This window comes from Platichthys flesus, chromosome 19 (assembly GCF_949316205.1).
Source record: "Platichthys flesus chromosome 19, fPlaFle2.1, whole genome shotgun sequence".
In the NCBI taxonomy this organism is placed as follows: Eukaryota; Metazoa; Chordata; class Actinopteri; order Pleuronectiformes; family Pleuronectidae; genus Platichthys; species Platichthys flesus.
The window spans coordinates 5,963,439-5,974,646 of record NC_084963.1 but is presented as its reverse complement, the minus strand read 5'-3'; the positions used below and the strand labels follow the sequence as shown (position 1 = coordinate 5,974,646).

At 43.0% G+C, this 11,208-nt stretch overlaps 1 protein-coding gene across 2 annotated transcripts in view; it reads left to right on the top strand.

Annotated features, from left to right (window-relative positions):
• Positions 1–3,075: 3,075 nt before the first annotated feature.
• Positions 3,076–11,208, top strand: part of ulk1b (unc-51 like autophagy activating kinase 1) — a 28,736-nt gene continuing 20,603 nt past the window's right edge. For both annotated transcript variants that reach the window (XM_062412516.1, XM_062412515.1), the window contains exons 1-6: positions 3,076–3,674; positions 4,608–4,700; positions 5,128–5,169; positions 8,092–8,124; positions 9,426–9,462; positions 10,576–10,749. In XM_062412516.1, the coding sequence (XP_062268500.1) occupies positions 3,585–3,674; positions 4,608–4,700; positions 5,128–5,169; positions 8,092–8,124; positions 9,426–9,462; positions 10,576–10,749 (469 nt within the window). In that variant the 5' untranslated portion in view covers positions 3,076–3,584. The remainder of the gene's footprint in view (positions 3,675–4,607; positions 4,701–5,127; positions 5,170–8,091; positions 8,125–9,425; positions 9,463–10,575; positions 10,750–11,208) is intronic.

Below are 11,208 nucleotides of genomic sequence, written 5' to 3'. Positions count from 1 at the left end.
GGATAAGGTTCCAGGAACTAAACAGGAAGTGTGTGTGTGTGTGTGTGTGTGTGTGTGTGTGTGTGTGTGTGTGTGTGTACGAGTAGTTAGTGTGAATACATGTCTAATTGTGAAAGTGAACGTCTTAAAGCAGATACAACAGAAGTTAAAGACATGTGATTTAGTAGTAAGGTAGTTTTTATTATGTATTTTAGGACACTGCAGGCTGTGGAGTCCGTCCTTTGCACCAACTGTCACCAGCAGGGACCTGATATGGGGCAGGAGGAGCCAATCAATCATTCTGCAGGAGCCACGGAGCCTCTGAAATATTCAAAAGCCGATGCAAACCCCTGCAGAGAGGACACCTGTGACAGTGGCTGGTGGGCAGCTCACAGCAAAAATGTGCCAAACTGTCTGTGTGTAGTCAAACTCTGGGACAAACTGAAACACTCGCCTGAAAAGCAGCAGAGTGAAAAAACTGAATCAGTGTTTTTTTTCCTGTATACATAAATAAATGCAGCCGCGGCCTGTCAGCGGAACATCATTGTGCCGACCTGTGAGTGTAGCCGGATTCTGGGCTCAGGGAAACTACCATGACTAAATTTATGATAGAGGGAAACAGTGCTGTTGGAGAGTCCTGCACCGGCATTATAAAATAACTGGCTGTCAGCGAACCTCCTATCTGCTCAGGTGCAGTAGCAGGAGACAATTTGTTATCGGACCGACTGAGAGAATGCAGAGAATGGGATGTTCCTCCACAACTTGGAGGAAAAAAGATGTTCAGGTAACTTTCCACTCTGTTTCCAGGTGTAATTTATTCAGTGATACTGTCGCTGATTATACAACATTTACTGAGGGACTGTTTTTTTTTTTGTTTTTTTTTAAGGAAAACTATTATCCAAAGGGTGAGATAACACAAATAGAAAGTTGAAAGAAGGACTTAAGATTTCTGGGTTTTCCTTGATGTTTTCATATCAGTGTTCAGCACAGACGACTCTGCAGTCCTCTACTTCCCTCCTCTGGTGATTTAACATACAGAGAGGGAGCTGAATACAAATCCTTGGACTTCTTCACACATCAACAGCCTCGCACCGTTTGCAGAAATCAGACATTTGGAAATATTACAATTTGTTTATTTAATGTACCTTTCATCGCACGTGTAAGCAAAGAGAAATGTCTCTCTTGACAAAGACATAGATAAAGTTTATTTCTATTTCAAAGTTTGTGTCAGTCAATGTTTTGTTCCTCCTTCCATGAAAGCACAGAACAACAGAAGAATCACAAACATCTGTGTGTTGTGAATTCACATCAGATTGTCACTTGTGGTTAAACTGTTAAATTGCATCATTGTATCATCTGAACATGACGGGTTGAAGTTCGTGATCAGGGATGTGTTTATTTAATGAGTTAAAAAGGAGAATTTCAGTGAAGAAACAGTAACTGAAATCACAGGTGAACCAGAGTAAAGTTACATTTCTGCTTAAATAACAAATAAGGAAAAGATAAAGCTGCTGGGCCTGGTGGGGGGAAGAAATCCTAAGTAGGCCAACGTGTCTCTGGTCAATGTAGAGGAGGAAGGAAAAGAGAGAAATGAAATACCCTCCGAGTAGAAATAGTACACACAACTATATGGTACACAAATAGAAAGAGAAAGGTTTATGTTCTTCTTGTTAGTGTTTCCTTCATTGCATTTCAATCAGGGAACTTAAGGATAGATAAATGAAAATGAGTAAGTGAGTTGTATAATGAAGGCTGTGATTGGATGGTTAAGAACAGATAATATGTATATCATCCTTTTCCATGTGGAACCTGTACTTCCCTTCCTTCCTCCTCCTCCTCCTCCTCTTCCTCTTCCTCTTCCTCTTCCTCTTCCTTTCTTCTTCCATCTCTCCATAACCACACAGTGCTTTCTGCCCCCATCCTCTGGACACAGAATCAAAATCAAGGTTGCTGCAACAACCCAGATAAATATCATGCATAATTTAAAAAGTGTCGGCCACTATGTTCTAATGAAGACCCTCAAGGTTTCACTGTCTTCTCTCCGTTGTTGCTTCTGTCCATTTTTTGATGTTCTTCCATTTGCAACTGCTCCGAATGTCTCTCTCCAGGTTTGACTGACAGTCTCATTATCTTCAACTCTCTTAGTTTCTGTCCCATAATCTCACATTTGTATTGACTTTAACTCAACTGTGTCCAAAGATGCAGTGCTTCTATTTCACCACCCACTTCCTGTTCCTTCTATTTATTCTACCCAGGGGTGAGTGTCATACAAATAAAAGTTTATGGTCCAAAATGACACTATTATACAAAGCAGATAAATATGTTTTGCTCTGTTCACGTCCCCTCCACAGCTCATGATGAGGACTGTGGGGATGATAATGAGCTTTGTGAATACCCATCACTCCATCTAGTGGCGAGTGTATCAAGAAGGACTGTGAGGTCACCATTTCAACTTCAGTCAGGGGTGTAAGGTATTATTTCCTCTAAGAAAATTATTAATCCAAACTAAATGTGTAAAGGCCTTTAGAATGGGAAGCTCAATGGAGCGTTTATAAACTACACTCCAACGTTGTTGAATAGACTACTGCCAGACATCAGAGAAGCTGGTTCAGTAAACATCTTTCAAAGAAAACTTCAAACATTTCTCTTTACTCCAGCCTTCAACCGGATCTTGCATTTCCTCAGACGCCTTTATAATTTTTACCAATTTCTTTTTTTAAAGTTTTTACGTATATTTCTCCCCCCAATTTGTTCTTATTTTTCTTTCAGATGTTATTTTACCAAGTTCTTACTTTACTTAAAATCTGATCTTTTATATGAATGGGTTTTTTATATATTTAATCATTTTAATCTATATTGTATGTAAGCTGAAACTCTTGTATGAAGGATGCTATACAAATAAATACGTTTATTAATTTGATTATTGGTGTTGGGCTTCTTATTTGTAAGCACTTTGTAACATTGTTTGGAAATGTGCTTGTATTATGATGACTATGAGGATTATTTATTTCGTGACTGAGGGCCCTGCTCGGCTGACGTCACACCTCCAGCTGTAGCCGTGCTGCGCATGCGCAGTGCGTCGGAGGCAGGCCACCGTCTGTGCGTTCGGGGGGGAATCGACCCTGTGACATGTAGCTGCGGCCACGGATCGTTCTCACAGCCGCGGTGAGTCACTAATCGCGGGTCACGTCTTCTTCCAGCTGGACGTCCTGCGCTGGGGTCGCAGCTCGGACGCGCCGCGCCGCGGGGACGCGCAGCTCCTGGATGTAAACAAACCGCAGCTCTGTTAAGGTGGCGCGTCACCAGCAGCTGCAGCCAGCGAGCGACTCCATCTTTTTAAAGAAAACAACATTTCCCTGCTTTTTAAGTTCGCTAACTCCGCGTCGGCTGCGCTGTCCCCGATGGAGACGAGCACCGGGCCTCGGTAGGAGCCCACAGCTCCGGGGACCATGAGAAGAGAGGAAGGTTCGATGCCCGTGGCCAGCGAGAGAGGGGCCGACCATCCCTGCTGCTGCAGCCGCCGCTGCCCACTCCTCAGCCCGCAGAGAGCCGCTGACCCGAGGCCTCCTGGTTCCTCCCGCAGGTCTTAGAGAAGAAGACACGACATGGAGACGGTGGGGAAATTCGAGTTCAGTCGCAAGGACCTGATCGGACATGGCGCATTCGCTGTTGTCTTTAAAGGGAGACACCGAGAGGTCAGTGTTCAGCCTCTATCCCACATTAACAGCTCATATTCATCCCACAACACATGTGAACCCACAGCAGATTAAAGGTGGTTGAAGTGATCTGTGCTCATTGTTCATGGTGCATCGCCTTTCACGTCCCCCGGTCTGTTGTTTGTTTTCATCGCACGGCCTTAAGAGGCCTGGCAGCCCAGACAGGATGTTCTGAGGAACAAGAGCTAAAAGCTAAAAATACTGCAATTCCCCTTTTTAAATACACGTTTTATGCAGGATTGTTACTTTGTAAAGAGTTTTTACTTCTCAAGAGGCGTATAATGCACATGATGCGCGTCCAGGAGCGTGAACAATGTAAATATAGGCCAGCAGACATGTCTTGTTTCCAGAAAGCCTGAGGCTGGGGCCAGCAGAGATCATGAAGAAACATGTCCCACACTTCTAAATAAAGAATATACAGTTGAGAGTAACTTGATTAGACGCTGATATCATCATGTGTCACATCTTCAGAGAGAGAGAGAGAGAGAGAGAGAGAGAGTCAGGCCTGCAGCTGCTCTGGGGCTTCATCTGGGAATTTGCATTGCAGTTACATTGCATCTACATGAGAGGATGACACATTGATTGTTGGGAATATGAAAGTAAAGAGTCACATGCTTCAAAAACTGACTATTGATGTGGAGACCTCCTGTCTGATTTCAGTGAGAACCACATTTCATTAAGAAGAGAAGCGTATACAGACCAACAATCAATATCAGTCGGCTAATATGTGCTTTAGGTTTATACTTCATATTTCTTTCTATGTTAAATGTGGTAGAACCCATTGTTTCTTTTATCAATAAACGATTCAGACACGTTGACTAGCTGTGGACGTTTCTACCAGGGTATCAGGTTTTCATTCACAAAGTGTAACCGTGCAAGAACGATGATTTTGCATGTATTGTGTGCTTCTAGAAACACGACTGGGAGGTGGCAGTAAAATGCATAAACAAGAAGAACCTGGCCAAATCCCAGTCCCTGCTGGGGAAAGAGATCAAAATACTCAAGGTAAGTTCCCTGGTTTCAAGTTGTCATTGAATAAATACTGAGTTAAGTACTCAGGGCAGAATAAGACAGTAGTCTGTGTCCTGGAGCAGTGTTAATCCTCACCTTGACTGATGTTTCAGGTCATTGGGATTTTCCAACTGTTATAAAGTGTTTGTAACTTTATTTGGTTGCTTGTTTAATGCTCAGCACCATATTTTGTTGTTTTGCATTTAACGTTTGTGTGTCCAGCCCCGGAGAGCAGCCAGATGCTAGAGTGAAATATGAGCAGTGATTATCTCTGCATGTTTATCTCCTCGGAAAACAAGGAGATATCATCATGAGAGTAAATGTCCCAGGAACAGCACAGGAGCCTGACTGGCTACTGAACGTCTCTGTTAAACTCAAACACGTGCATGCACAACAATGGCTTTGCTTGTCCTTCCTGCAGGAGCTGAAACATGAAAACATTGTGGCGTTACTGGACTTTCAGGTATTTAACGACACACTCGACACCCCCAAAAAAACGATTATGTCCGTTTGAACACACATCTGTTTACACGTTTAATCGAGGCACATTGTATTGTCCCAGTTTCCTCAGTGAGCTCTCCGAGTGGAGCAGATGGTTTTGCTGGATGTGACCCACTTCTGTCTCACGCAGCTTGAATTGTTTTGTTTTCACTCATGTAAATGAGGCTCTTCTGCATTTCTCTCTGTTGCTTCCTGCTCGAGCACGTTTCCTCTCGGCTTTTCTGCGTTTACAGCGAATCCTTGTAAAAGTTTCAGCGAGTACCTCAGACTTTGTGTCAGGTTGTGAGTCTGTCATCATCCCCCCCCCCCCCCCCCCCTCCCCGTGTTTACATTCTGTCTGCAGTTTTGTGGCCTGTCCCTGCGGCTCTCCTTGATCAGGGCTTTCCGGGAAGTGTAGTGTCGTCCCCTCTTCGCTTGCCTCAGGCGTTTCTTCTCAAGTGTGTTAACTCCTCTTTTCGTGGAACAAGGCAGGTGCTTAGGGTTCGGATCAGGTGATTAGGTGCAAACCCAAAAAGAACACAACCTGAATCCACAATCCCAGCGATGTTGTTGCTTGTTTGCTGGTTACCAGTCGCACTGAGGCACCCCCTTCCCGATTGTTAAGATAGCACAGCCCCCACATAAATACCTGTCTTAACTCACCAGGCGCCTCTTTTGTCTTTGTAATCCACGACTCTGCCTTCTCGTCCAAAAACACGTAACAAGCAGGTTGTGCTCATCCAGGTTCAGAGAAACCTGCTGGGAACACATGTTTTTGTGTTGCAGCAGTGTCAACACAATCCAACTGCCTCAGTATTTCCTATCATACTTTAACAGAGATATTTCTGGTCTCACTCTGATGGTTTTTAAAATATTCCTGGGCTATTGAATTATTTCTCTTATCCTGTATGAAATCTGCATCTTAAGGCCGGGGGAGAGAAGATAATGTAGGTTTTCCGAGATTTGTTCCATTGATTCAAGTTTATGTTTCATCCTCTATTGTTATCTTTTGCGTCAGAGGGCTTAGTCACCAGGCGCAGACACGAACAGTGAAGTCGTGACTAATTAAACATTGTTGAATAGGTGGCTAATAGGGAATTAACTGCTTTGCCTCAGAGCTCCTCGTCAGTATCTCTGCAATCAGGTCTTTGCTCGAGCACAACCCCAGAATACTCCTCTCTCTAATCTTCATACCAAGTCACAGTGTCACTCTCTGGGCATTTGAGGTTTAAACTGGTGTCTGATTACAGGTTTGTCGTCTCTCAGCACTAAAGAGGGTAGACGTCCAGACGAGGGAAAGGGGGGGGGGGCTAGCACTCAGCAATTTAACTAGGTCAGGAGGAAACTGAGTCCAAAACCAGCAGTGGACACCAGAGAAATGCTTTTACTTTGCTTTTGCTTTTCAAAGTTCCCCTGATTGTCTCACACAGTGTGACTCAGAAGTACAGAAGGGAGTTGACTAATTGGGCTGTGCTGGAGTTTCTCTGAGCGCTGGTGTAATCGTCTGAGCACCACAACATGCTAGCTGTGCGACAAGTTCCTGTTTCGAAACAGGTTTTGAGCGAGGAGGGCGAACAGCAGCTGGATCGTCTGGGCAGAGGCGATAATGTGATGTTTATTTAAGAGACGCAGTTTCCCTGTGCAGCCCTCGCTGAGGACACTGAACCAGGAAATAACTGCCACCTCAAAATAGACAGAGTGCCGCCTCTCACTGTTGTGCATTGGGTCATTTGCATTTCATTCACCCACAGTGGCATCAAACTATTTTATTGCAAGTCATGGTGCAGGTAGAAGGTCCTTGGAGGAACCATACACCTGGTCCCCGTCCATCTGCTATAAAAACAAACAGGACAACCAACTGGTAGAAGGCCTGACTCAGCTGGAACGACAGAGACGCTCTGGCCTCTGGTGGATCCAACAAAAGATGAGGTCTGAGCGTCACTCGTCTGTTACCATGTGATAAGAGGGAGTCTGTTCCCCAGACCTCGAGCCTCAGACGGCGTGTCGGTTAGCGAGGATCGTAAAAGAAAGTAAATGACAAATGTTATCCGAGTTGCTTTTACATCAGTTCTGTAAATTCACGCCCCTTTTGCTTTTTTTGTTGTCGTTGTGGGAGTTTACGAGTTAACATTACAGTAAAGCACCTCTCACACACTCTCCCTTTCTCCCTGATTCACCCATTGTGTTGATAATGCTGTTGACAGCCGAGCCAACTGCTCCGATTCCCTAATTGTTTTTGGCTCAGCTAGAATGTAGAACTCTGTGTTATTGTTGTTGTTGTCAAATTGCTCAGTAAAGTCAGCAAATGAATGTAAGCTCCAGGCCTCACTTTGAGTCTGGGATGGAGCTAATTGTTCATTATTAATAACTATCGTAACACAATCGCCATCAATAGAAATATAACAAAAAGACAAATATACAAATCGATATTTGCATTGTGCCAGTACTGTGAGGAGGTATAACACAAATAACTGATCTGCCTCAGATTTGAAAAGTGTTTGTCTGCTGAGTTTAAAACCACAACCGTGACTCAGGAGCAAAAATCAATCCTTAAACTTTAGAAAAATGTACTGTGACTTATGATATTTGTACTTTTGATTGAGTTATTTAAAATTAGAGAAAACCGGAAATTAAAATTGATTCTTGAATTAATGTTGACATCGTTTCAATTTCACAAACGTAGAATTCTAATCAGCTTAGTAGCTTCACTTGTGTTTCTTCTTTTACCATTCTCTCTCTCTCTCTCTTTAATCCTCCTTTTCTCTGCGACCCTTTAGACTGTTGCTTATTCCTCCAAACCAGCAGCTTAGTTTCCCCGGACAGGATCAGCCTCCCTGTTCCTTTCTTTGTCTGTCGCTGACATGTGTTTGTTTACATCCCCCCCTCTTTTCTTTTCTCTCTTTAGGAAACTGCCAGCTCTGTGTACCTGGTAATGGAGGTAAGCTCACTGTGATGTGTGTCTTTGTTTGCCGAGCAGCTGTATTGTCAGCCCCTTGCAGGCAGTTCTGACGGGGCCCGGGCTATAATTAGCTGTGTCCTCAGGCATCAAGGGGGGTAAACGACCGTCAGGCAGCCATTCAGCTGCTGCAGGTTTTTGTTCTCTTCACCTTGGCCACATTTCATTGGTGGAGAGCCAGAGTTAAAAAAATATATACTTTTAAACAAATCTCTTAAGTAAAGTTTGAGGAACTTTATTGTTTATTTCCTGCACATTGTTTTTCAAGCCTTCTTAAATACCATTACGCTTACATATTGATCATTTATATAAAGATGGACGACATGATGACTTCTTAAAGTGAAGCCACTTTTACTGGCTGCAGTAGGTTATAAATCCTGCTTCCTCCATGTTAGTGGAAGGAACATGGACCAAACTATTAGATAGTTCTTATTTCACTGATGTTTGTTCAAGTGTTCGTGTTTTCATTAAGTTTGGTCATTAAGATGCTAAGACACAACTCTCACATATATATATTATGTGAGCATTGCAAACATTACAATGCAAACATTGTTGTTGGCAAGCAGCCACGGATGTGTGAAGCCGGATGACGTTCAGCAATAGCCAAAGGCATCTTCATATCCCAAGATTCACAATGAAGACATGTTCTGCTTGGAAATGTGAAAATGGTTTGGAATTTCTTTGTAGGTAGAAAAGTTCTTTATTTTGTTATGCTCCATGGACATAACATTCTAAAGTTATAAAAGCAAAATTAACAGCAAGTGAACATCACGTGACGCCAGTGAAACTGAGTTACACTTGGTAAATACTGTGGGTCTGTTGGAAGAACATTTACATCTGCAAAGACATAATATTGACACGTTGTCACATGTCATTTTAATGTCACTCAATAGTTGAGATGGGCTGCAAATGATAAAATATACAGAAGTGTGACTCAGATATAAATACAGCCTGAAAGAAACAGCCGATGCATTATATTCCAACTCATACAGTTTATTACCATCTTCACTGTTTCGAGTTTATCTCTGCATGTTAGAGAAGGAAATGACTTTCAGAGAAACACCTGTCATATCAGTGATGCTGGGAATCAGAGCAAGGTTATGAATCTGTAACACAGTCGTCAAGTTTCTCCTCCGTCTCTCTGCTCCCCTCAGAGACCGTGTGAAACGTATTTCCTGTGTTTACACATCAGGGGTCGTTAATACTTGTGTTTGCTAATGTGATTTCTTTCTGTCTGCTTCCTTTCCCCCTCCCTTCTTCTCTCCCTCTCTTTCCAATCCCAGTACTGCAATGGGGGGGACCTCGCGGACTACTTACACTGTAAGAGCAACAATTCATCCACGTTCAGTTGAAAAACACATTGAAGCAGTTGGTGAAATATCATGTTTGTTACTTGATGACAAGGAATCTCTCTGTTTTCACGCAAACAAGGTGAACAGGTTTGAAATAATATTCTCTGTGATTATAGGGAGGAAACAATAGAAGCTATAAGACACATAGCTTCTTGAGTGGACATTAACATTTCAGACAAAAGACACATGTTAGTGGGCTATTTGACCACTGGAGCAGTGGATTAATATTTAGAGATTAAATATTAAAAATTCATGAAACAACTATGTCTGGCTCTCTTCCAATACCAAAACAATTCAAAAAGTATATAAAGTAAAGTATAGACTGAAAGGCAGCCACATCACTACTCTGTCTGTTCCAGTCCGACCGCAGGAAGCAGCTTGTTTATCTTAAGTTTCAGAAACAGCCACGGGAACTTTAAGTACCTGAGGCTTAAAATAGACTTTGACATACTGTGTAATAAAGCTCACAGAGAAACTTCCCTCCAGTGTCCTCGTGTCTGGATTCATCATACAGACAGTAGGTGAGACAACACCTCTTTCCAATGAGTCAACAAACAGTTTTTCCCAGGTTTACCACATCTCATAAATCACTGGACTCTGAATAGACACATAGTTACACTCTTATGTTCTCTGACCTGCTAACGTTGTTCTGTCAGGTACCCGCCCACACTCTAAATAAAGCTCCTATTCCGATAACAGCCATCTCTGGCTAAGAAAACATTTTTTACAAGTGGTTTTGGATTCACTTCCCACTGTGGTCAGTAAACTACAGGTTCTCCCGGATGAACCTGGCTTTTAAAACTCTGTGGAGTCAGAAAGTAATTCAAGAGTAGGGGAGGAGCTCCATGTGGCACCACTGTGATATGAGGGAGGGGGGGGGGGGGGGGAGCAGGGGGGTCACGCTGGGCCGATGTCATCAAGTACACAAATATTTCAACATACATGTTTAGATGTAAAATTAAATGATCTGCAATCTGAGCTGCAGATTAGGTAGGACAATATTGTCATTTGAGAATTGAGCCTGCCCACTAAACCTCCACCGATATACCAACCTTTGTTTTGATTTGTGTTTCCTCTGCAGCCAAAGGCACGCTGAGTGAGGACACCATCCGGGTTTTCCTGCAGCAGATTGCAGGGGCCATGAGGGTCCTGCAGTCCAAGGGAATAATCCACCGGGACCTCAAACCCCAAAACATCCTGCTCTCGTACCCACAGGGACGCAAGTCGCACTCCACCAACACCTGCATCAAGATTGGTAGGTGTGATGGTGGGAGGAGCTTGTACTTAAAAACATCTGTAATCATGACGTATGTTGATGTGCATTGTATCACAGCACATCTGTTTCTGTTGTTGCCTTTTAACACACTGGGGTTGTCACAAAGTGCTACAGGGTGAAACCGATTGGCGGCAACTTTATTTTATTCTGACCTTTTGTGGAAGAAACTGCATATGGAAGAAAACAAGTAAAAAGAAAACTACATAGATGGATAAAAGGTCAATGATCATCTAGAGTTAGTCAATAATCGACATATTACACCAAAGAAACAGGTAAACAAGCAGCTTCTCAACATTATCTTAACTTATCTTAGCCCTAAATCCGTAGAATCTGATGATTAAAATGGTTAAAATGTGTAAAGACGATAAGAACTTAAATACTTCTTCACTCCCGATGTGAGAAGACAGTATGTGGGTGTACGTGGGGATTTAATGGGAA